Below are 26,827 nucleotides of genomic sequence, written 5' to 3' on the forward strand. Positions count from 1 at the left end.
CCCAGAGGGGAAACAATTTTGCATTCTTTATCCTGGACTATAGTGACATAAGCCTCTAGAGCAATTCCAATCGCTCTAACCAGCGGTTGAACGGAGAGCTGACGAGCGGTGAAAAGGAAAACCCTTCCTTTTGCTGCTGTTGATGAGTTTCTGATCAAGGCAACACACGGAGGGAATCACCAAACAGACTGGTGGAGGCCAGGAGCTGGCCCATTAGATTGAAATTCTGCTGTATTGCAACTAGGTGATCTCAGGAAGCGTCAAGTGTCCCTGTACTTCTACAGCATGTAGTCATGTGTTTTCACATGGTGAACTGTGTTGAGCATTCAGCAAATAGTAGGATTTGTGAATAAAGCTAAAGCTCAGTGTTGTTATATCGTCCAAATGAATTGATGTGGATTGATGTGATCCATACCACTCTTGACTTGAAAATAATACTTTAGCTGGGTTCTTCCTGGGGACATCAGTCCAGCTCTCTGAGTCTGCTTTTAAGATCTGAACTCAGCCATTATTTTGGACATGCCATTGCATCATGAAAGTTTATACTTCCAGATCAGTTACACAGCAAGAAAAATTAGAACATTGCCTTAAAAGACTCAATGGACAAAAAAATACAAACTCACTCAAAAAAGTTTTCCTGAATGTTTATCCTTTAAAAACTATCTGACTATTAGGGCAAAACATGATTTTTTTTGTCAATTCTTTGTTCTAAACAAATTTTTTTTCTTCTTTTTTTTTTTTTTTTTTTCCCCTGAGAAGTGACATTTGTTGAAGAAAGTGGACCATTCTTAGTTCTTTCTCTTCCTAAGTCACACCTTTAACAGCAGGGTACTACAGTGTGCTTTCCCAGCAGTTTGCATAGATTTGTTGTTCATCTTAAATGAAATTAAGATAGGACAAATATATTCAGAGAGCTAGGTCTCCCCCCAGCTCTTTCTATTGTCTTTCTCTAATAGAATTTGGGCATTTTTTTTCATTTTGAAGTGCTGTCCTCAGCTTCAGCACCTATTGGTTTACAGTGAAGGTTTCACTGATAGGAGAATATCTGGGATATCGAAGTGTGTAGGTCTGATCAAAGAGAAATATGTAGCATGATGTTTCTCTCGACGTTTCAGTCCAAAGGAGCAGAGCCAATTACTACCTCACTTATAGAGATGCCAACTTGGGATCCTCCCGTGCGAGTGTGTGAGTCTGGGAGAGTTTGGTTTGGGAACAGTCACTTTCTGATCCTTAACTGGTCATGCAGACATCCCTGATCCACTTTGTGACAAATAGGTGCTGAACTCAGTGGTTCATACAGCCCTTCAAAGCATGACTTGCCAGAAGAAGGTTGCGCTGTAGCTCTCTGGGACTTGCAGTCTTGTGAGGGGGGTCGAACCCAAGTCATACACAAACAGATAAACGCTGAAGCTGACATGCAGGAATTTGGATACTTCCAGGAAGCACTGGATTCAGCAAACATGTGCTGATGAATTTACCTCTTCAACTGAAATCTGACTTTTAGAGTCTCAGTCATAAAGACTGTTTACAGGCATGTAGAGAAGTAGAGACCAAATCTGCACAACCCTGGAATTTTCCCCATGAGAGTACATGGGTGGAGCCCTATCCCAATTAGGTTTGAGAATACCCTGTGGTGTGTTCCAGAAAAGACTGTCAGAAACTGTTCAGTCAACAGTTGTGGGTGACAGGAGTGGGTTAGGCAATAGCTGCTATTCCTCAGGTAAAGCAGGACTTGGTTAAAGACAATTCCTGTGTGTGGGGGCTATTGAGTTCTGATGCAGACAAGGCACAGGGAGGAGCTCTGGTAGAGCGGCAGGTGCTGCTTTGCAGTGTCTCCAGACAGTTTGGTGATAAACGACTGGCCCTGCAAGAGGAGTCCAATCTCACGCTTTGAGTATGAATGTTTTTGAAGTGAGACTGCTGTTTCGCTAGGTTTTTCCTTCTTCTCAAAATGTTGAATTTCTGACCAAAATTCTCCGAGTTTCTGCAGTAATGAAAGAATTTTTGAAAAATATCAGTTGCATGGAAGAACTTGAGAATGTTGGTTATGAATGAAATGAAATGAACCTCTGTGTGGCTTATGAAATTTCTGTTGGTTCATGACTTGAATTGTTTGAAGTGATGAATGATACTGCAAGAAACTATGACTTTTATTCTGGCTGGAATATTTAAAAACATAAATATTTTATTACAAATTTTTATTCCCATTTACAAAATATTTGTTTTTTGTAAGCCCTGTTTAATAAGATTTTTTATTCCAATGGACATGGTTCCAGTTACCGATGTTTTATTTTTTTTCTGTTTTACAGTTATACCAGTAGAGTTGTTTCCAATGGACTGAAGGCACAAATTAATAATCCAGAACTGAAAGTCAGAGGATTGGACCCACTCATCAGTAATTTAATTGACAAACTTCAGCACTTTAATCAAGTAAGTAATTTTCCAAGATAAAAGCATTTTACCACACAGCTGCAGGTAAAATTACTACATGGTACAGCTCATCATTTACGTTTCCCAGGATCCTAGGTCTGAAATAGCCATGGAGTGGGCTTGTACTAAAGGCAACAGAAGATTCTGTTGTGCCACCTGGGTTATGAACTCTAATGAGGCAGAATTATTTCTCTGGGTGTTGCTCTGTAGGTATTGATTAACTGGAGTTAATCCTGGAGTCCACAGTGGCAGGGGCACAGAGGAACTCCCGTGCCCCATGGTTCACATGAATTGTGACTATGGACAGGTCATGTGGGTGCCTTTAGGAGTCGTGTGATATTCCTGAGTTGGAGGACCATCTCCTTGTTTGTGCAGCTTCCTGCTTTCCAGTGGTGTAGATGAAAAGAGAACAAAACCAAAATGAATCTATAAGGGTGTGACAACTGACTGTACAGAATGCTGAAGTCAGGACAGAAGGTGCTCCAGCATGAATTAACCTTGTGCCTTTGAAAGCATTTCTTTGACAGGCCTTTCCCTCAGCCCAAAGGAAAGATAACCTACCAGTGGGTTTGTCAGAAACGTGATTAACCCATGTCTGCCTCTGTCATCTATTTGAATCTCTCAGATGCACTTGCATTCCTGGTGCATCTGCCATCTTTCAAAGCTGAATGTGTGATACTCCTGCCTCAGCACACCTCTTTGTGAGCTCTTACAGCAGTGCCAGCCCAAATGAGCTGGAGCTAACAGATTTAACAGAGATTGATTTTCATTTAGAGCGGGCATGTTTTCTTGTCAGCTTGGAAGAATGCTTACAGCAGTGCATTCTCAGGCAGAGGTGTTTGCACATTAGTCTGCTCGTAATCTTTCACCATTAAAGAGTGATGGAGCATGGGGATATAAATAGTAGGAAACCACTGCAAAATCAAAGTCCACCTTTGTGAGTGGGGTGTGCAGGAAGAAAAATAATCTGTGCAGGTGAAACTGGAGGAGGAGTTGCTTAGTCAGGATGTGGGAGGTTATGAAGACTGTGGCTGTGACTGGGAGTCATGGTTTCATCTCTTACTTGCTCCTGCAAAAGTACAACTCTCCTTTACTTCTCATCAATAAATCATCAGTAAATCCATAATCTAACCAGTAATTAATGTTTTTTTTTATATCTTGCTTGGCTCTCATGTTCTTTTCCTGTTCTGTAGGGTGCAGTTTAGGAATTCTTTGTATTAAACTGATTTAACTCACCATGGGGGATTACAACTACCAGTCTGGTGTGGTACTTAATATTACAGTGAAATAGGCATTATGTGGTCATATTGATGAAAAGGATAATTCATTATTTATCTGCTTTTGCATGTTATAAAGTAGAGTGTTAATTTACTTTATAAATATTAGATATATCCATCTATGTAATAGTCTTCTATAAACACTGACAGTAGGAAATAGTTAGAAATAGATTAAATTAAAAGTAGCCGTGTATTGGAAATTCTGTTTCTTTGCTGTAGAAAAATAAAACTCTGCATAGTCTCATAATGATCTGCATACCAATTTTCCTAAGTTATGTACATTTAAAAAACGGCTTCAAAGAGCACTTTTTAGCCAGAAGAATAAAATCCATTTCTTGGCTCTTTTTGTAAGTTGGAAGTGTTGCTTCCTGGTACTTCTAACTCTGTTTCAGGAGAATATCATCCTTAAATAAATATAACTCCCATCAGACTGAGGTGCTTAGCAATAATGGATTTCAAGGGTGATGGATTAAACAGAATACTGATTATTGCCCTAAGATGCTTCGTTCTTAAGTACTTGCAATAATATAAATTCCTTTGATCGTAATTTTAGTAAGATTTCTTTAGAGATCAAAGCATCAAAGAAGTGGCTAAATATCTAAGGCTTTCACATGTGACATCAAACATGTGTAGCTGTTTTCTGCTTCTTGAATTTTCATTTCAGTTTTGATATTATTATACAAATAAAAACTGACACTGAAAAGCTGATTAAATCAGGAGTTTAAAGTGTCATCAATAGCATGTGTAGTCTTTAGGGTTATAAAGAATCCCATTACTTATTTTATGGGCAAATTGATTTTTTTCATCACAGTATTTTTTTTTGAGGCAATGTGCAAGGTGGAATTTGAGCAACGATAAAATGTTATCTTTGTATCTTCTCAAGTGCTTCACAATTGCGACACCATTTTAAGCAGTACTTGCACGCTGTATACACAGAACCAATCCCAGAGAGGTGGGAAACCTGGAGAACAAGGAACAAAGCAATGCACATCATAGGTGATTTGGTGTGTCTAGGCCCCAGTAGTCTTCTATCTCTTAAGTATTATTTCTGAACTCCCCAGAAGAAAGCATGTTCTTGGATAAGAGAAAGGTGTGCTGAGATTTTTAAAGGATTAACATTTCTGTCTCAACAAAATGAGCTCCCGTCGTGCTGCATCTATCCCTCGGGGAGCCTGGACCTGTTGGCTTTCAATCTCTCTCTCACTCTCTCTCTCTCTTTCTCTCTCTCTCTCTCTCTCTTTCTCTCTCTCTCTCTCTCTCTTTCTCTCTCTCTCGATGTGTGTTTTGCAAAGGTACATGTTTTTGAAAATGGGAACAACCTGCTGCTAGATCAGTTTGTTGAGGCTGTGGAATGCTGTCAAACGTTCAAACCCGCAGGATTCATTTTTTTTAAAGACGATAGCGCAGCCATTCTTAACAATTTCTGGAGCAAATCTAATTGTTGCTGTCTTTGATAGATCCTCTTCCACCTTCTTCTTCCACTACTGGACCCCAGCTCTTCCCTATCCCTCACAGCCAGAGCTGCAGCCTCCTTCCCCCATGCTGGTAGTGCTGGTTGCGGACACAGTGGCGCAGAGCAGCAGGGCCAGAGGGGCTGGAGATAACAGGGGACTCTAGCCACTGTGAGCAGGGCTGGCTTGTCACTGGCCATGCAGAAGGAGCAAAGTATTCACTCATTGAAATCCAAACCTGACAGTCTTTGGTGTACAGCAACCCTTTCTTTGTTAGTTCTGTATTATGACTTGCCCATCAATGTAAAAGGCTGATAACTTCAATCACCCTAAATCCCATGGACATGGACAACACTCTTGTGTTACTGTTCTAGTTGGTGTATCCCAGCTCCAACACATTACAATTAATCTGTATGCAAGGCATCTTCCATTTCTGCCTGTCACTTAGGCTGACGTGCCAGTTTATTGGAGATTATAGCAGCTCCTCTTTTTTTTCATCTGGCGCTTAAATCCTCACCACATAGTTGCTGTCTTTTTAAAAAAAATGATTATTCAAATAGCAGGCTATTTTATAACCACTTGGCAAAGTCAAAATTAAAGTGAAATTTAGGAAATATTGTTCGACAATTACTGTTATTTGCATCCCTGGCAGATAAGGCAGTTGAAGGGTTTATTGAAGCTGCTGATCCACATATCACTAGAATTACCAAGCTGCAATTTACAGTAACTTTCAGTAATGCAAAAACAGATCAAGTGAAGTCTCAGGTTGATTTTGGAAAAGTAGCAGTTAGAAACAACGTCTTCTGCTCTCTCTTTTCTGTGAATAGGGCAGATGTGAACCGCAGCTGATAATAAACACATAATCCCCCGTTGAACCTTTTTTGAGTACTGCTTCTTGCCCTATAATCGCATTTAAATATGTTTTTATGGTTTTCTTCAGCATAATGCTCTCCAGAGTTCAAACACAAATGGTTCTGAGGCCAGGCTTAAAAATCCTAAAGGATCAATTACACTGAAAAGAAATGAGAATGCTGGGAAAAGTGGAAAAGCGGTGACTGTAACTTTATTAGCAGGGATGCATCAATCTGCTCAAAGGATTATAATATAATAAGTATTATACAAGTTTAACGTATTTGTCTTTTGTCAGCCTAAATCTAATCTAGACAGATTTTGTGAATCAGTGTGTTTTGCTGTTGTCAGAGATGAATGCTTAGGGCATGGCTGTAGTTCAAGAAAACAGTGCAGTTAGCCTAGTCCATAAAATGAGAGTAATATCAAAGCAAATCTTGCTGAATCTGGATTCACATATTTTATTTTTTGTCCTCACCAAAGTTTCATGGATCTGCCAACTGAACTGAGAAATGCATGTGTCATGGTTTGAGATAGCCCCAAAAATCCAATCCCCTAGTCTAAGCCCCCTCCCACATCTCAACCTAATGTGAGATGGGTTTTTCCAGACAAAACACACCAGACTCAAAGTGGGGGGAAAGGGAATATATTACAATGACTGTACAAATAAATACCATATCACATTATACACACGATCACAATATCTCTGCCATGACATATGTATTTACAATGGACCAGATCTCTTCTCCCCTCCAAATAAAAGTCCAGGAGGGAAAGAAGGACAGATCCCTTCCAGTCTCTGAACAGCAGGAGTATCTTCCAAGGCAGCAGCTTTCTTCTTCTCATGCATGCAGCAGCTGTGGTTGGCTTTCTGCCAGCACTCACGAGGGAGGTATCCAAGCTCCCTCGGCCCCCTTGACGCGGGGGGTCTTCCGTGGGCTTCGTAACCCCAGACAAGGTCGTTTCACCACGGTCATATCACGAGACGCAGGGGGGTCTTCGTGACGGTCTGGTATCTCCAGGAGACTCAAGCTCCTTGCAGGGCCTCTGTGCCCTGTTCTCAGGCTGCCACCGTGGCAGCAGTGCGAGGGGGGAGCCAAGGTCACCCCCTCTGCATTCCATCTGGCCATCTCGGTCCAGCTCCGGGACATCTTTGAGCTTCTCAGCTCCTCTCTCTCCGGTGCTGCTGTACTCCAAGGCTCCTCTCAAACAGGAGTCCATCTATTCCTCCTTTCTCAGAGGTCTCAAGTGAGTTTTGGGGTCTGGTATTCAGTCTTACCCCAAACTCTGTAGCTCTGCTGCCGGCTCTCTCTCTCTCTCCCTTTCCAGGAGTCCTTTCTGCGATGCTGCATGTCTCTGTTGCTTCTCCGGTTCAGGTCTTATCTGTCCTGGCTCTCTGCCACTGTTTCTCTGGTCAGTGCCAGCTGCTGCTCTGCGCCCATGGAGAAAAACATCTCCCGGCATAATTACAGACACTTAGTCCAGTCTAGCACTGTTCCAAGTCTCTGTAGCCCCCAACTGGGGCTGGGGGGCCCTGGAGGCCCCGAGGGGCTCCGAGCCCCTTCCTCGTGGCTCTACAACATGACCACCACTCCACAACCAAACTACAACTCATCTCTTCTGGTGCTTGTGATATGTTTACATTTTTGCAGGAGCGCCCATTGGGCAAAACTTCAAAACTTCCAGGGGTTTCCACCCCTTGGGGTCTACCACTTTTCAGCCTCTGGGGGGAAAACCAAGGTCCAAACCACCACAACACGTAACTTAATTCCTTGCAGATTTGTACACAGAGGATGTGTACCGCAGGTTCAGAGCAACAGGACTGAGATGTTTCATACCAATAATATGAGCCAGCCATAATGTAATCTCAAATGTGAATTTAGTTGGATTAGACAATAGAGAATAATACAATAAATAATTTAAGTACTACTTAATTTAAAAGTGTGGGTTTTTTACACATCTAAAAAATTTATTAGATTATAGAGTTTTTATTTGAGATTTGGAGACAAGTTGGTTTGATTTTCATCCAAAGTCACAGCTGACTTGGACAAACATTCAAAATTTTCTGTTCTTCATTTCATCCAATGAAAACATGGAAGGAAAGGTAGTCATCTGAGACTGTTGCTACATTACTTCTAGTCCCTGGGATTTAAGCAGCCCCAAAAGGGTTAGAAGTAACATTGCTTACCCCCACTTGTCACTCTTACAAAACAGAGCACCTTTCCTGGCACAGCCATATGTCTGGGTTTCAAAAACAGGTCCCTTTTTTTCAATCCAAAGCACGTAGAGACTGGACATTTCTTCGGGATTTAAGGTGTTCCATATCGCTTCTGGAGATGTGAAGCAAGAATCAGAAAGTCCTAAAGATACTCATTCTCTCTTCAGTGGCTAACCACACAGCCTGTCTGTAATTTAAGGCATTAGTGTAATGTTGATGCACAGGTTAATAGAAGATGGCTCAGGGAAGGGATCAAACCCCAGTCCTGGCTGTGCAGTGTGTGTTGGGTGCTGACAGTCTGTGCACAGGTAGGACACTTCCAGGGCTCTCTGGATTCACTGCAGGCAAACTGTGTACAGGCCTCCAGAAGGGGAAGGGCTGTGTCCCCTGCATAGCCCAGGGCACACCAACATACCCTGCTGACCCCAACACTGGTTTTATCTTTCACAAGGGATGTAGGACGCACATCACTGCTCAGCTGGTGAAGGTGAGCCCTAACACCACAGAGACTGTTGGTTCTTCAGTGCAGGCTTTGAATAGTCTGGATCAGAGAAGCCTTAAAGATTAATCTTGCCTCAGCTTGTCTGCAGCTCAAGTGCAAGGGAGATTTTCATTGAAGCAAACACTTCTGCAACTGTGATGGTCCTTTTTGAATTCGCATCACTATGAAGGCAGTAACAGCCCTCACCACCTTCATCTCCCAATGCAAACAGCAGTAATAATTGAATTAACACCATGGTTGTAGGCTGATTAATGAATAGCAGCAAGAAACGCATATACGTCAGGAAAATAAAGATAGAATTAATGAAACCTGAAACAATTACATTTAAAGTCTTATAATGCCAGGAAAGAACAAATGAACTTTTTGTTGTTGTTTGGTGTTTTTTTTTTATTTCCTGCTCTGCTGTATAAAGATTGTTCACCCCTATAGTCACATAAACTGTCATTTCAGATTACTTCATCAGTTACAGAGTTTGTTTCTCATCCTGTTTTATTTTCCAAAATGTTTGTCCTTATTAGACTCATGGGCTGTTTTTCTTCTCCCCTGCTAAGTCAGACATGTCTCTGCTTCCATATACAGGTACTCAGCTCCGATATAAGTTATGATCTTTTTCATAATCCATATGCAATGAAACAATTTATCCCATTGCTTGAAACAATCCAATTTACTCAAAGACTGAGCATAATCTTACTCTGTGTGGCCTCCTGTACGGTTTTCTATTGCTTAGGAAATATATATATATATATAAACACACACATACATGTAATGCATGTTGTATAAAAGTTTTGGAGACATCAGATTTCCTCATATCTGTGATCAAAGCAAGAAAAGATAAATAAATGCTGCCAGCCTGGGAAGAAGAACCAAAGATCTAGTAGCAGTGTAGCTCTCTTGTCATCTTTGGGTCCATTGCATTTGCTTTTGTAGCGTATTTTCATATTGACTTGTCAATTAAAGTTGACAAAATGCATCTGCTCTGTATTAGGAGATTCTTTTGTTACGGAGAAAAAATCAAAATCACTGGGAAATGCTTCTCTCAATACAGGCTGTAGCTCTCAGGCAGTTAAACAGGCTGTAGCTGCTGATTGCTTAGGAGCATTTGTCTGTCACGGCTTCCATTAGGAGGAGGAGAATTCACAAGAAATAAATTCAAATAGCAGGTTGGGGTATCTGAAGTTGGTCAAAATCCTATTCTGGTCTTAGGTTTCTGCAAACTGCTATTGGTTTGGGATCAGTAGTTTGTGCCCCTTCCCTGCTTCTGATTTAGCAATCCCAGGTGGGGCTGCTGGAGTAAGGAGCTTGCAGGGGAAGGAGCAGGGACAGGCTTAGGGCTGTGGACAGCTCAGCTGGGCTCCTGTTGGGAAATACATGGGAGTGGCCATGAAGGAAGAACTCCCTCAGATTCCCTCTGTCTGAACACCTTGAGTGGAGGATGGAAAAGCAGAGCTGTAATTCAGTCTCTGGGCTGTTCATCTGGAGATGTGGATCTCCTCGCTCAGGGCTGGGCAGCTCCACTCACTGGGCTGTGTGCAGTGGATTTCTTCTCTCAAATGCCCTTATGTTTAAAAAAGGAGTTTGGAAGCTCTAGCCTTGTTTCAGCTGTGGCATTAAAACCCCTGTCAAACCTGGAAGTTGGTTTATGAATCAGAATAGGAAAGCTCTTTCTAGTCCAACCCCACTGAAACATCATCTCTGGAACATTGTTTTATGGAGAGCATATGTTAATGTTGTAATGTATTGCTAATTGAGGTATATATCATCCCTGCCTGAAATCAGTGTACTTGGCTGGCCTGAGGTCTGCAGGTTGTTTGTTTGGTTTTGTTAAATATGGTGAGTTTAGATAGAATTAAATAATTTTAATTAGAATTGAGAAATTACCTTTTAGTACTAAAACCAGCATCACAATTTCAATAGAAACAGTAATCATGTGAAATACTGGCTCCACTAAAGTAAAATTTAGCATTTTAAAATAAGACAAATCTAAATCTCAGTGTAAATCCAGCATATCTTATTATATGCTAGCAAATATATAATGCTAAAATCGTCTTTTATTATTCATGTGTTGTGGCTCAGAGTATGCTGTGCTATTTGTCTTCCAAGCCTTCTCAAAAATTATTTGCCCAGATGGGACATCGTATGTGTTTTGTTTTGCTCAAAAAGTAGTCTTAATAAATGGAAATCACATATTGAGTCACAATAGTGACTTATGTCAAGTCGGGCAGGTCGGGGGGAGCTACTGTTTCAATCCAGAACTGAGCCAAAGGATTTCACACACAGGAAAACATAGTTTGAAAAGAAGAGCCTTACTTAAAACAAAAAACAGTGTGGCGTCTGGCCTTTGGCTTGAGTGCCCAGTTCTGGTTGCAGCTGATGAGTAAAACCTGAGCTGACACTCACAGCTGAGCTGAAAAGTGTTTTGGATCCTCTGGTGTAATAAATGGCTGCAGGTGAGGAGAGGGTCAGGCTGTCGAGGGATCTGCTTTGATCTGAATTCCCCTTCCCCAGTGGAAGGGGAATACAGGGGTTGGTGTGAGCACCCGAGGCCAGGAGCATGAGGTACTTGGGGATATCTGTGGAGAGCTGGTCAGGCCTGGGAGTGTGGGATTGCTACCCAGGGCATGGAGGGAGCAAAAGGGAAACTTTGCTACCACTAATGGAAATACTGTGGTTTCTCTCCACCTCAGGAGCAATGCATCACTCTGATAACTGCTCTCATTGTGGTGTAGAGTGCTAACCAAAACGTGTGCTGTCTTATTTTCCAGCAACTTTTAGAAACTGTTACTGTTCTTGATGAGCAATGGCCCTTCATTAGCCTATCTGTTTGGATGGTAATTGAGTTTTTTACAGACAGAAAGCAGTCGTCTTTAAATTAAGGTTGTCAAACTGAAATTATAAATTCTCTTTTATGTAAATATATCTTTTCTTCTTTTAACCCGTGAACTTTTTCTGATCACTCTAGTAATTGCAAGTCATATATGTTGTTTAAGTAATTATCATTAGAAGTGTGATTATAGTATTTACTTTTGATCTAATTCCTGAGGTACAATAATGTGGTTATTTTTGGAGGTGGTAAATTTAGCATAATAGGAAAGGAAAGCAGAGGTTTATGGGTTGATCATTGTTTTCTTTAGGGTAGAGTAAAGGTCTTCACACAATTGATTGATCATTGGCCAAAGGCAAGAAAAGGGTCATTTTCCTCTCTTTCTATTCCACTACTGAAGGGAGGAGACAGAAAAAACAATGTAAGTGAATCAAACTAAAGGCTACCTAAATCCCAGACTTAGTCTTTAAAGCTCAAGTGGAGCTGTACTGCTGGTGACCAGTGGATTAATGCTGCCGAGGTATTCAGCCACTTCCCAGCTAAAGCAAACAACTTGGTTCCAGCAGTAATTTGGGTCGTGTTGTAGCACAAGTTGATGAAACGGTCCTGGACTGCAGAAGCTCCACATCAGGTGTCCCTCTGAGAGGTTTCCCTTACCTAGAGGCCTGATGTACCTGCCCGGTTCCAGCGCCAGTTCCTGCTCATGCTCACTGCACAGCCCAGCAGAGCAGCCAGGCCATCGACAGCACCTGCAGCCCTCAGGGTTGGGCTGCTTTACCAGTTCCTTTGTGACAGCTTAGTGTGAGATGGTTCCTATGGTTCATAGTGGTCTGCCAAGGCAAGCTGCCTTTGAGTGTATCTCCTCAGTGTAACTGCAGTGTGCAGAGAAGCTAAAACCTGTGAGTTTGGTGCCACGTATTTGTGTGGTCAGTCTTGTACTTCTGGGAGAGCAAAATAAAGAGCTAATGGTAGATGTGAGGTAAGGTTGTCTGAACTTCCTGGTTTCACTGTATAGTCTCTAAAGGGGAAAACAGCCCCATGAGCAAGCAGCAGAGAAATACTTCATCTATACTGCTCTTCTATCAGTGTCCATTCCCTTACACTGTGGAGTTTAGAAAGCAAGTCTGAATACTGGAGACAGGCCATGTCAGGAATAGCTTTTCTCTTCTACTTAGGGAAGCACTGACAAGTAATTAATGAATAGGAAAGAGTAAGGAAACAATCCTCTTCTTTCAGGCAGAACCACTACTGTGAAATAGCATTATTTGTCCATTTAAAGAAATTTGGTCTTCCAATAGACCTGTTTTGCTTGTGACACTGTCTTAAGACTGTTTTGGTGTTGTACATACTACCTGTAAAGGTTCAAGTGTATTACATCTCACACATCCCTGAGCCATGCTGAGAGTAGTTCACCAAACTGCAAAGAGATCCTAGGATATCAGACTCTTATTTTCCTTATCTCCTTGTGAGTTCCTCTGCCGAGTTGGAATCAAATAAGCAAGATTTGTGTAGGTGTAGGTGTGTCAACCTAATTGGTAAAATCACACAAATGCCACTTTAACGCGATCATTGATTGTCACTACTGCTCTTCTGTCAAAAGCTTGCTATGGTTCTGGAATGGCCACAGACCTCCTTGGCCTTGCTTTCAGCGTGTTTCCCAAAGAATGGGGCATCTCAGTGTTCTGGGGGCTGAGCAGGGTGGCTGGCCAGGCTCTCTCAGTGTAGGAAGGTGCCCTCCTGCCCTCTGCCCCACAAGCAGGCCTGGGAGGCTTCTGCCATCCTGACACCGAGACATCTGTCCCTTCTTTCAAGTGCAGCTATTCCCACTTCTCCAGGAAACGCTTCTCCGTTAGTAGCATTAATTCTGTGTGACTGATGGCCTGTTTTCTCCATTACAGAAGCTTGATCCTGTACATTCATGTCTCTTATCAGAATTCCCATGATGAACTTCCCATCAGATACTGAAAGCTGAGTCTTACCTGCCTGCTTGCTGACACAAACTGCAAGAGAACCATCTAGTAGGGAGAATCACTTTTATTTGTAACTGTTTGTTTCTTAATTTTTATCTTCTTACTTTTGTATCAAGACTTGGCGATTTGCAAAGAACATGAGTTCAGCTAACATGAAAAGTTTATTAGGAATTTTACAAACCCTACAGCACTCTAATTTTCACTGTCTGTTACTTTTATGAGTATATAGGTAGTCTTTAATTTCCTTACCTTTATACTAGCCTTTCTTACCCATATTGAAATGTTTTGTTTCTGAAAATCAGCCTCGTTTAAGTCAATTTTACAATATTTAAGTTAGTTGTATTATTTAAAGGCACCATGAACTGAGTGTAATAGCTGATTTCATTGTATTGCAGACAGTCTGTGCAGTTGGCTCCCAGCTCAATTCAGTCTGGTGCAGGTATGGGGGCAGTATGTGGGCTGAAGAGGAAAACACAGCAAAGAATGGAAAGGAATTTTTTCGGTGATAGGAATGGCATAGGGCATAGTTTCCCATAAACATTGTTCTATCTGGATTGTTAGGGATGGTAACAATCAAGTAAAATTGTGTCAGTAATAGGTTGAATGCACCAGCATGCAGTAAGGAACCAAACTCCACACCAAAGCCAAAGAAGATGAACTGAGTGTCAGGGAACCACACAGGGACTTCATCTTTAAGGAAGGTTAAAATTCACTTTCAAATGGTGATGTCCTGCAAGCCTGTCATTCTGACACTTGATCTACATGGACTGTCCCCAACAGGAGCAGGAGTTGCTTATGGATATGCAGCACCTGAAAGCAAATAGCCATGGCCCAGACCTGAGCATTGGGCAGTGCTTGGAGCAGGCAGTGCAGCGTCTGGCAGATGAGCCCTTGGTGTTTGTGGAAATGCTCGTTCAATGGCTGTTCTCACAGCTGCAGGACAGTGGGATCAGCAAGACTTGAGCTTCCCGAGAAGCTGGGGTCTCCTGCCATCCACAAAGGAAAAGTGGGGGCTTCCTGAAGTAACAGGTTTTCCTGGCCCTGCAAGAACTCAAAGGGCATGGAAGCTCTGTCTGCCCAAGTGGTGTGTGCTCTTACACAGTGACTAGTCACAGAATCACAGAATATTCTGAGTTTGAAGAGACCTACAATGACCATCAAAGTCCAACTGCACAGGACAGCTCCAAGAATAACACCATGATAAGCACCCCCAGCTGCGACATGGCAAGTGATGTGGTGTCAGCTCAGCACAGACTGACAACCAAGGCTTTTCTGAAGTACAGTATGAACCACACTCTCCCCACTGTGCCCTTCCAGGATGATACTTGAGAGGTGATACCCAATGGCATCCCTCAGGCAGGAGGTAAATCACTGAGAGAGATAATGATAGGGAAACACTGTGCATTTGTGTCTGAGATGCAAACTCAGACACAGTTGAGTTCTGACCTTCCTCAGCCTTCTCTAGAAGTCCAGGTCCAAGCCAGCATTGTATGTGCTGGTTTACATAGTGCTTACATGACAAAATGCAGAGAGCCCCACAGAGCACTAATGCTAATGGCTGTCATAAGTAATAGTCAATTGAGATTAAAGATTTTTTCAAAATACATTAGGAATGAGACTATTTTTAGAGGCATATGTTCTAATTCTGATTCTTCTATCATCTTCTACTGGCATTTAGTAGAGTAAAAAAATTACCAGAGAGTAATAGATAATTTGAGGTTATAAGGGACAATCTGGAGACAATTTGGCTCAACCTTCTGTTTAAAGCAGGGACTTAGATTAGGTTATCCAGGGCCCTGTAAAACCAGGTCCTGCATAATTCCAGTGAGGGAGATTCCGTCTCTTCTCTGGTGCCCCTCTGCTTTGTGTTTGTTTGCTTGCTTATCTTTATGAAAATAAGTATACTAGTCTTAAATGCCTTACTTCTTCCTGTTTATTGTGTTCTCAAGGTCCAGCGTGAATTCAAGGACAATAGATCTTGGATGCAGAATAGGCACTTTATACCTTTATACACTGAAATATGTTTAGTGTATAAAGCAGGAGCAGTTATATAATATCTTGATAGTGGGATACCTGAAAGTTCCTGCTTCCTATAGGAAAACATTCAAAGGAAATGACAACCAAAGCAAACAGTATGTCTCCCTATCTTGCACAAAGCAGATTCCTGTTGTGACTCCAGCCTGACGGGATTACCACCAGTGAGGTGAACATAAATAAATGGAGAGCACTGGTTAAGCATCAGCCACCTCCTTTACAGAGCACAGAATTTGCATACACTGACTGGCTGGGAGAAAATTTATTGTGCACGTGATGCTGGGGAGAGCCCTGGGGTATTACAGTGAGGAATCATTTGCTCATTACTGTGCTTTTGAAGAGCAGTGAGGTGCCTGTAAGAGTCCGTGAGCCTCTGCTCTGCTGCGTTTGCAAACGAATCCGACTCCTGGGCACAGATGGGACTTACACCTTTAATTGTGATTTCATGACAGAAAATGCCACTTAAAGATTTGAGCTCTGTAGTCCTGAAAACATTCACGCCCTCAGTTTCTAGGCCCTAACCACCTCAGGCTTTGGCTAACTGCAGTGTCTTGCATTGCAAATATGATTTATTAACTATGCACTGTTTAGTGACACCTACAATCTATCCTGCTTCCTGGGACTGTATGCATTTTAAATGAGATAATACATTCATTTCACTTGCCTTTTTCATGCATCTGAAATGAGCCTGTGCCTCAGTGCAGCTACGTGGGAGTGGGTCTATTTGGGGCTGAGTATTCCCAGTCCCAGATGTCACGGGATGAACTCGTCATTATGCACAACAGTCACCCAGGAGAGCACCGATTCCCTTCAGAAAGGGGTAGCCTTGGTGTTGCCTGCACACTGATAGCAGAGTGAGAAATGAGAGGCAGTGAATAAGGCAGTGCCACTTCACATGTAGAAATTGCACACGTTCCTCACTGTTTCCTCAGACTGGCTTTTGAACCGTGCAGAACACCAGGTTCACTGTGGAGGGAAGTCATCTTTTGGAGAATCTGTTGTCACATAGATCTCATGCAAGTGCTTCCCCCCACCCCAAAGATTTGAGAGTTGCCAGTAGTCAGCAGGCATGAGGCTCTCACAAACAAGTGCAGAGCACACCTGCCGTGTTGCAAGGCCAAAACTGGGTTCTCTGCCTCTTACAGCAACTGAGAGCTCACAAGAAGTTGAAGTAGAAACATTGGTGAGTGTTTACAAAGGGTAATACTGGTCCAGGAAAGCAAACAAGATATATCCATGTATAACCGTGCTCAAGCCCAGAATCAGTCTTTATTTGTGTCTCTAACATAAATAATTCCACTGGCTATTCACACTGTGTGTAATTACAATTATATGGATACATGAGTGAAGGCCATGCTCAAAAATAAGAGAGATGCAGTGCCTGGTGTAACCTCCTGAGGTTAAACTCTGTGGAATTGTTGGAGAAGCAGACTCTCTCTGAGAGAGTAAGTCAGAATCTCGACAGGGAGGCTTTTACTCCAGCACCCTTCTCCATTAACAATAAAGGGAATCTACGAAGGGTCTTCTAGCAAGGCTCACAGTAATCTTTGCCAGTCCATTCTCAGTTAGCCCCCTCGGTTTTCTCCTCACCAGAAGCTCTGGTTCAGCAGGGCACTTGAACACACAGGCTCCTCTACCGTTCTGTGTCGCTGCATGTGAAGAAGTCTTGGCTTTAGTGATGTCTTAGTGCCGGGTGTGTCCCTGCACAGGTGTCTGTGTGGTGGTGTGCACACTACAGCACACCCAGGCACCCCCAAAGAGACAGGGGTAACAGGCTTGAATTGTTTTAAAGCAACCACATGTCCTCAGTCTTACACAGCTCAGTCACATCTGAACATAAATTTATGTTGGCCTCTACATGCTTTTAATGCCTGTAACTGTAAAAAAAAGTAACCAGTGTTCACCTTCTGTTGTTTCCAACATTCAGAAAAGAGGGTGTCTAGTTCTAATTTATTAATAATTCTGATATAGAAGATATTTTTTCTATGCAGTGAGGATTTTTGCACAGTTATGAAAGTACATCTAATAACTAATTCAAGTGATAATCAAATCTGAATACAGCTTTTAACAGCTAGAAGCAAATAACTAGAATGTAGCCTGCTGATAAGGAAGCATGTAGTGTTTTGAAAGCTGCCATATGTCCAGATACATATAATTAGCCTTGCAAAAAGAATCAAAATGCTCAGCCTCATCTCAGGGCTTAGTCTTGTTTGCTTTCACTACCTATAAGAGGAGCCTCTCACAGCAGAGTTTTTCAAAATGACATGTTCATGGGAGTGAACTGACAGACAAACAATGCCATTATTGGATAATATAATGAAATATGACTTGTGCTTCACTGCAGTAAAGTGACGCTGAGCCATATTTGATGTGGCATTTGAAATAAGAGAATCTAATAATATTAAATGGATTTCCGAAGGACAAATGGAAAGCTTGAGATTTGTCTCCCTTAGGCCTTGTAATTGGGGCTGGATGAAGTCATAAAGAGAGTGGAGGGGGCCAGGGGCCGCACAAGCTGCAGGCACTTTGAACCCCTGGATGAAGCTGACCATTTGTGCCAGCCACTGGAATAAAAGTTTAATATTAAAGAGCTGTGTTGCATGAAGTTCTAGTCTCAAGGGTAATTCTGAGTCATGCAGCACGATACAGAGGCTCTAACTGAGGTGTGTAAAATTAATCACTTTGAGTATTAAAGTTCAATTTTGGACTTCATTTAGAGTGTTTATGAACCATATGAAGCGATATTATACTTTCTCATTATAAAGATTATTTCAGTTATTGGTTAAAATACTTCTTGAGATTTTTTTTTCATCTAGCTTTGCTAATCACTTCCAAGCACTTGTTAAACTACAAATTGCACACCAGTCACCAGACATGTAGAATACTTTTTGTGTTGGTAATATGATATATTAACTAATAATCCAAAGAAAATATAATAAATGGCTACTTAATTCTGAGACAGTCAAGCAAAACTAAATTTATTGCATTATTTTGAAAGTATGAATAATTTCTTTTTGAAATAATTAGTTTCTGGTTAGCTCCTAAGTGTAATGGTAAAAGCCAGAAAGTCATGAGTGCCAATTCAGGAAATGTGATTAGCTGGTCATAAAGTGTCTCAGTTCACTGGCAAAGGAAAAGTGCTTTAGAATTTCAAAGGTAGCAAAAGTAAGAAAAGAAAAATACTAAAGAGAATGAAGGAGGAATGATGACATTTAAAACTAAAGAAGAGAAGCTAGAGGTGTAATGTAAAACCTGTGACAGGCAGGGCCAGAGACAGTAAGAAAGTGCCTTATTTTGCATGTTAAGGTGCACTATTAGATAGCAGGTAGTTAATAAGGAGGCAAAAAGTAGCTCTGTGCAACATTCTAGTAAATGCTGTGAAATCTTTGTTCTTTGAGGGAGACAAAGCTGTCCTGCCTGTCTGCTTATCAACCTGTTCCTCCAGCAGCGCTTGAAAGGGATCAAGTTCGACCACATTTCCACAGCCAGTTTTGTCCGTGCAGGAAGTTTCTCCCCTTACCCATTCCTCCTATTTCAAGATGTTTTGGACTACACTGACATGTTAGCATATGGCAGCTTGATTCCTGAGAAAAGATTCTTGGAAGAAATGCCTGAGCACATAGACAGGGGCAAAGGATGCAGGGCATCGTGTTCTGCCTGGGCGTTGCCCCCACGCAGAGTTTCAACTGTGGCCTTGTGCAGTTTTGATTAAGCCAGCTCAGTTTTGTTTGTGGATGCCTTCTTTTTTTTTTTTTTTTAATCAGTTCAGGCAGGGAAAAACTTGAATGGCTGTAATCTGGGTTGAGCTAAAACAGCTTGATATGAACTGTCAAGTTGGAGTTAAACTGGTGAGCAGGAGTTAACATGTGCAATCGTTGTGCAGCTGCTGTTAGACTGGTGGCAGTTGCAGAGAGATCATGTGATCAAATGCATTAGTTTCCTCTGGCTGGTACACAGAGAGAGAACAAGATCACTTGCTGGAGCCTCAAGTCCGAGGAAATTTTGGTCTGTGGAGAATGCCTGAGGAGATTGGTTGCATCCTAGGGAAGATTTTAGCCACCTTTTTTATGGCAGATTGGGAAGCAGTCTAAAAAGAGCAAGTCTGGTCTGGTGTCTATTAACATTATGGTCTGGGTCCCAGAGAATGTCCCCAGCACAATCTAGCTGTGGGGTAAAAATGGCTGTGGACAGACTGTAGAGGATGGGATAAAGCACCGGCTCTCTCCTACTCTCATTTTTCCCCTGTCGCTTCCTTCTCAATCCCTGCTATAAATGAAACATTTAATTTTGCCTGTGGTAAGTGGGTGACAGGAGTGGGGTGGAGCAGAAGCCCCACCCTGAAGCATGTGTGAAGCAGACCATATGCCTGTGGGGGTGTGGGCGAGTGTGTGGACATGCTTCTCCAGGGAAGATTCAAGTGGGATGAAAGCGCAGTTTGTGGAGGATGCAGTTTTCGGATGTGGTAATTCACTGCAAACCCCAGAAATGAGGTCAATCTCAGCATCATCCCATAAGCTGTTTCTCAGCACCCCTCTGTTCTGTTTGTATCGGCCATTCAAAGTGGTCAATAATAAAAGTTTAGGCAAGCTGAAACCTTGGGGTCTGTCAGAGGGAAGAGCAGCAAATGGGAGGTTTAGCAAATTCATGGTTAGTCCCTGGCCTCTGCCTTGGATTCAGATTAAACCCTTGACAGTCACAGCTACAAGTATGTGACAGTTATATTGCTGCAGTTAAATCAGTCCAATTTCTTCTACCATTTTGTAAGCCCCATAAGGGAGGTGGGAGAAAGCCAGTTAATCTGGCTCCTGAAGAGAAAGATGGCATTGATTTCTTAAAGAACACAAAATCCTGAGAATTCAAGGACACTATTTTCACTTTCTAGTCCAGGACTAAACAGAAAATAGCAACATGAGGCCTGGAAAAATGATACTGAGAAAGAATTTTGTCTTTTTCCTACCAGTCCCTCCCTCACCCCAAAATACTCTTTAGTACCTGTAAATCCACAGGGCTTGGTGGCAGTTCAGTCTGTGATTTTAGGGTTCTGTTCCTTACTTTGACCTTATACGAAGCTTTAGATGTGACAGAAATCAGATAAAGTTTCTACAACAGCTTGAACAGGCTTCCATCATATGTGGACTTCGGTAACTTTTGGAAAGCTGTCAGCTGCAATTTACTTTGTTGGCATCTGTGTATGTATGTATGTGAATACATATAATTTTGAGCATTACAAGTTGGAAACAGCAGAATCCCAAGCTGATTGATCAGTCGGATGCTCACGTGCCACTGAAAACTTTGTCAGTAGATGTAGTTACGTGTGGCTGTCACATTGGCGTGGTTTTGTCGTCCTTTGTCTCTGAAAGAAGACAAGTTGATGACTCTCCACAAAGTACCTCCTTCTGGCATCTGCTATGCTTAGTTCCCACCCAGAGGGTTCACTCTTGGGCTGCAGTGTCTCCCATCATGACTCCTCCAGGTCTGCTGCACTTCCACGTTTGGTACTGGCTCCTTTGAAGGCATGTTGTCCCTTCCACCGTCCCTCTGCTCGTCTTCACATGTAGTTTGTAATATTTTTTATTTCAAATTCTAGGCAAGACAACATCCTCTCTTGGGGATTTCTAAGTTTCCTGAGTGTCACTTTTTGGAGACAAAAGTCTTCACTGCGTCCAATGGACTTGCTCAGGGTTGTCAGGATATTATTGTAGCTCCAGACTAAGGCAGTGGTCAAAACTGTCTGTTTTGGGTTTTAGATTAAAACACGACTTCCCAATCTTAGTTTACCAAGGTTGTCTGAACTTACATCTGTAGGAGTCGTCGTACATGGCTGTGGCAGACAGAAGGTCTTGGCTCAAAGCTGCCCTTTGCACAGAGTAACTCCCCCCCATCTCCTCCAAAGCAGCCGCTGAGGACGGGGTGTGTCTTTGTGTATACTGTTTCATTAAATAGACACACCACAAGTGCTCTGCACATCCCACTGTAAAGACCCAGCATAACTGGCCTTATGACATATTGATACAGGGTAGTGGTATTTCAATCTAAAAGCCAGAATTTATTTTGTTGGGTGTTTTGCAATGCCAAGTTTCTAAATGCTTTTGTGACTTAAAATTTACCCTTGCAAAGTATGACCTTTACAAGGGTGCAGATCTGAAAAGGATTTTCTGTCCTTGAGATCTATTTCTTTCAGGACTCTTGGGACTTTTTTAGACATACTTATTGTTCTGGATTCTTTTAATTAAAAAAGTGCGGAGGCTACCCATTAATTCCCTGCTATTCTCTGTTGGCCTGCCCTATTCAATATCCATTGTGCAGTAAGATTGTACTATTTAAATTCGTGTCTATGCAGCATCCCTTGAACTGGTTCCTCTCCAAAAATGAGAATTATTTGGCTAATTTTCTGTGCTATCTTTAAATAGAGGCATCTTGCAGGTCATTATTTTCTCTGAATGGGAAGGTTCCCTTCCATCTCTCCTCTGTAATGGTATATCTTTAGGCAAATGAGTGGCTTTCAGGCTAAAGGGTTGGGTGATTGGGTTGGTTTAGGTTTTTTTTTCCTCTCAACATTGCCAAAAATGTGGAATTGCTGTTGCTTTTAGAAAACAGATAATCTTTTATAGTTGCAAGGTCTTTGTATTCTTTTAATAACAATTGAAAAACCTAGAAAGGGGGGAAATGATTGCAACAGAAATAAAAGGGAAAGTTCACTGGTCAAAACGCTGCTCCCACGACGTTTCCATGTACCAGAAGCTTGAGAGTTTTTAGAAGCCAGGGTGTAGGCCACAGAAATCTTTGCAGCAGATGCCCAGACTGAAGCAGAGCATTGGGGAGCTTCCTTTCACTCTTTGGCATGCTTTGTAAGGCTTGGGTGAAGCCTGAGAGCAGCACAGACTGCAGTTTGTGCGCTCCATGGCCCTGGCTTTCAGGGACAGGGTGGGTCGGCACACTCAGCTGTCAGGAAGGGAACAGGTCAGGACATAACTCAGCTCGTCCTCCCAGAAACTTCTGAACCTGCCAGTCATTTCAACCACTGTTTAAGCTTTAAAAAAAAAAAAAGTAATTGAGACCATGCAAGTTCCAGGAGGTGCGTGTTTGGAGAGTGAGACCTGCTCAGTGCCCTGCTGACAGAAAGACTGCAGGGTGGGACTGTGTTTTAAATCCCAGAGTCCACATTAAGGGGAAGGAATGAGAAGGAGGACTCCCCATGGCTCAGCTGTGAGAATAGCTTCAGTCGGGTCTAATGCTTCATTGCAGGTGAGATTAGCCAGCCACAAACCCAAAGCCAGATGTAATCAGGCAAAATTCTTCTTCCCACAGAACGTCTCATTCCATTTATGCCTGTGTATTCAGTTTTGCTTTCCCTGTCACACTCAGCAGTTTGGTGAATAAAACTGTAGATAAACTTTCCTATTTTCCAGGCTAGAGAGTGAGAACAGTTAAACTTATTGTCAAATAAGTAAATTCTATGTTCCTGTGCTTATCCTTTCTAACCACTGCTTTCTGCTGTCTCTTCTAGTGGACTGTAAATTGATCTGCAACCCAAAACATAGGAGATTTATGTGTTGGTTTTGTATTTGCATAGCTAACATAATAATGAATAAGAATTGTTAAGAGCTTCATTGAAAGAAAAAAAGTTATTTCTGTATTTTTCAGAGCAGAATTTGAGTTCCTTGCGTAGTCATCATCATGGCTAGGCTTCGCGAATGAAGATCTGGGGAGGGCTCTACCCACACTTGTTACAAGCTCACTGGAGGCTAAAAAGGCCAATACGAGAGAGACACATCCGGTTGCAAAAGGCACAGCAGAAAGACTCCTTAGGTGGTAAATTCTGCAAGGCACGATTCTTTCTGTGTTGCCTTTTCTCCTCGAGAGTGGTCCTGGGTGCGTTCTCAAAGGAAACAGCAGCGCTATAGATGGTGTGTCTCCAGACCTCCGGGTTGGAGGCCAGAGCAGACCAGTGCTGTTGATCAATATGGCCAAGGCTGAGATGTTGTTTCAGGCAGTCCTTGTATCTCCTCTTTGGGGCTCCTCTCATGCGGCAGCCGGTGGCAAGTTCACCATAAAGCAAGATCTTAGGGAGGCAGTGATCTTTCATCCTGGAGACGTGCCCTGCCCAGCACAGCTGTGTTCTCAGCAACATGGCCTCAATGCTTGTGACTGCTGCCTGTTCTAGAACAGATGGATTGGTCACAAAATCTGACCAGTGGATGTTTAGGATTGTATGAAGGCAGCGTTGATGGAAGCGTTCTAGGAGACGCAGGTGGTGGCGGTAGATGACCCATGATTCAGATCCATATAAAAGAGTAGACAGCACTGTGGCTCTGTAAACACTGATCTTTGTACTTTTCTTCAAGTGTTTATTTCGCCAAACTCTTTTATGAAGCTTTCCGAAAGCACTGTATGCCTTTGCTAACCTGTTGTCTATCTCTCCATCAATCTTACCATCTGAGGAGATGAGGCTCCCAGGTAATTAAACTGCTGGACTGATTTGAGTTCTGATTGGCCAATGGTGATATGGGTATGAAGGAAGACTTCCTGAGGTGCAGGTTGATGGAGAACTTCAGTCTTTAAGCTGACTTCCAGCCCAAAGAGCTCAGCAGTCTCAGCAAAGCAGGATGTTAAATGCTGCAGAGCTGCTTCTGTGTGGGCAGCAAGGGCGGCATCATCAGCATAAAGCAGCTCCTGGACAAGATGGTTTAGGGTCTTGGTGTGGGCCTTCAGCTGCCTTAGGTTGAAAAGGCTTCCATCAGTACGGTATTGAATGTAGATACCGTCCTGATCATTGAGGTCTGCCGTGGCCCTTTGGAGCATTCTGCTGAAAAAGATTGTGAATAGGGTTGGTGCAAGAACGCAGCCTTGTTTCACACCACTGGTTATTAGAAAGGGCTCAGAAAGTGCATTGCCATATCTGACCTGGCCGTGCTGATCCTCACGGGGTGAGATGATCATTTTGAGGAACTTGGGGGGACAACCTAAACGTTCCAAAATCTGCCACAGACCTTTTCTGCTCACAGTATCGAAAGCCTTGGTGAGGTCAACAAAGGTTACATAGAGACCTTTGTTCTGTTCCCTACACTTCTCTTGCAGTTGTCTGAGAACAAATCCCATGTCTGTGGTGCTCCTGTTGGCTCTGAAACCACACTGACTTTCAGGTAGAATTTCTTCAGCTATAGCGGGTATTAGTCTGTTCAAGAGTATTCTTGCCAGGATTTTGCCTGCAACGGAGAGCAGAGTAATACCACGGTAGTTTGAGCAATCTGATTTAATACCTTTCTTCTTATACAAAGTGATGATGACTGCATCACGAAGGTCTGATGGTAGTTTGCCTAGTTCCCAACAGCGCACCACAAACTCATGAAATTTGGTATGGAGTGTGAGGCCCCCATGTTTCTGTGATCTTGGACCTTTGTGTGGTAATGGCTGCATGCTGAAAGTTAATGTAATTTCAGAAAGGCCTTGCTGTGCTGAGAAATGCACATTCCCAGTGCTTCCACAAAATCTAAATTAACAGCTCAGGAGGAACTCTCACCTGCATGTCATCTTTAAGTTTCCATGCTTTACTGTGGATTATTCATTTTATTGAACACGTCACTAGACCATCAATTATAATATTGTGTAATTGAGGGGTGATATCATACATTTGACAGCTGTCAGTCACGTTTTGTGTTTTTCGGACTGAATGACTAAATTATTAATGTTTCAGATGCAACAGAGCCTCTAATGCTTCATATGCAAGAGAGCTTTGTTGGAAAACTCTCAAAAACATAACTTCCATATAGACCAACAGCGTGACCATAATTAGCAGAACCAAATTATTACTATACACACTGCAAATGTGCTTCATAAAGCCAATCCCATGTAAGTGCAGTTCCCAAAAGCTGAGGTGTTCAGACAGGGGAAAAAACCCCCACCAAACTGCCCAACAGAAATCCCCTGAGTTACATTTGGGATAGTACAGCTGTGAGCTTCTGCTCAAGAAGCAGTTATTGTAGCCTTTAACTCTTGGGGTGATTTATGCTGCCCTGAGTTGCAACAGGTTGAAGAAGGCCAAGATAAGGAGAAGGGAAAGATGTCTGAAGCAACCTTCAAAGTCTAACCAAACATTCCTGAGCGTTTTGCCAGTCAAAAGATGATTATTTCAGTAAGTTCATGTATCTGTTATTTGGATAACCATCCTCCTAAACACTGATTTGAAAATAGAAACCTATTCTCTCCATGGGGGTTTTGTTTGTCACTGCACAGAGCCAGAGAAAGCCTGTGGTGAGTAAAGCCAGTGCTGAAGTTGTCCAAAGACACAGCTCTTTCCATTTGATTCACTGACCCTCCAGTCCTCATTGCAGGCTGGCTCCAAATTAGAGGGGACTGCAGGGAAGCTGTGCTTGTGGTTTGGTGATGGGGCATATCCACATCCAGAGTTGAGAAGCTGTACTGGGCTCTGGGGAGACTCTGTCACCATTTGAAGTGAGTCACTGCTTGCTTTCTGAGGTGTCCTTAACATAGGAGTCTGGCAGATATCCATGAAGTCAGTAAAATAACTAACAGAACTGTGCTCAGGGCTAAATTAGGAATAAGATCAGGGCATGAGAACGATTCTGGTTCTAAAAAACAGCTCAAAAAGTGCCTCCTTCTTACATAACTAATAAGAGACATCAAGATATCAATTGTAATCACAATTTCATTGGAAGCTGTATGTATATGATATATATGACATGTTCCTTCTTAACATGATGTATTGAAAAATTCAGAATTCACGAAAAGCACGCTCTGATTTTCTTGTACAGTTTTTTTTCAACATCCCTCTGGGTACTAAAATAGAGACTTAGGACATGTAGATGCTAAAGCTCCAAACCAAATGCTGGTAGTTTGAACTCCTTTGGGTTTAGAATTACATTTCTTTAGCAAAGAGTTGTTTTCAGTCATGCTGAAAGTCAGAGCCACATATTTGAGCAGAAGAAAGAAGAAAATTCAAGCCTGCTGTAATTACATTTTGGGTGCTGCTGACATTTGACAAGTTTGCCTATTGCAGATTAATGGCAAAGGTAAAGAGTCAGAGAAGAGCAGATGAAACAGGGATAGAAAACTGCCTCACAAAAGAAGGCAAAAGGTTACTGATAAAAAAAAAGAAGAAAATAAAGAACCAAAAAACCTATTCAAGTGGGGGAAAAGCTCTAAATTTTGATGAATGAACTGCCAAAGTTTCAGGAGTTCATGTTGCTGAACATGCCTGAGTTGGGAATGCACGTAGGAACTCTCCATTGTGTTTGCACCTACAGCCCTCTTAGAA

General features: G+C 42.3%; 1 protein-coding gene across 4 annotated transcripts in view; it reads left to right on the top strand.

Moving 5' to 3' along the window:
* LOC108507271 (glypican-5-like) overlaps positions 1-26,827 on the top strand; it is a 412,210-nt gene that overhangs the window by 251,683 nt on the left and 133,700 nt on the right. For all 4 annotated transcript variants that reach the window (XM_017835098.1, XM_017835095.1, XM_017835096.1 and 1 more), the window contains one exon: positions 2,310-2,430. In XM_017835098.1, coding sequence (XP_017690587.1) covers positions 2,310-2,430 — 121 coding nt within the window. The remainder of the gene's footprint in view (positions 1-2,309; positions 2,431-26,827) is intronic.

The sequence above is a fragment of the Lepidothrix coronata genome, unplaced genomic scaffold (assembly GCF_001604755.1).
Source record: "Lepidothrix coronata isolate B3197 unplaced genomic scaffold, Lepidothrix_coronata-1.0 Scaffold248, whole genome shotgun sequence".
NCBI lineage: Eukaryota > Metazoa > Chordata > Aves > Passeriformes > Pipridae > Lepidothrix > Lepidothrix coronata.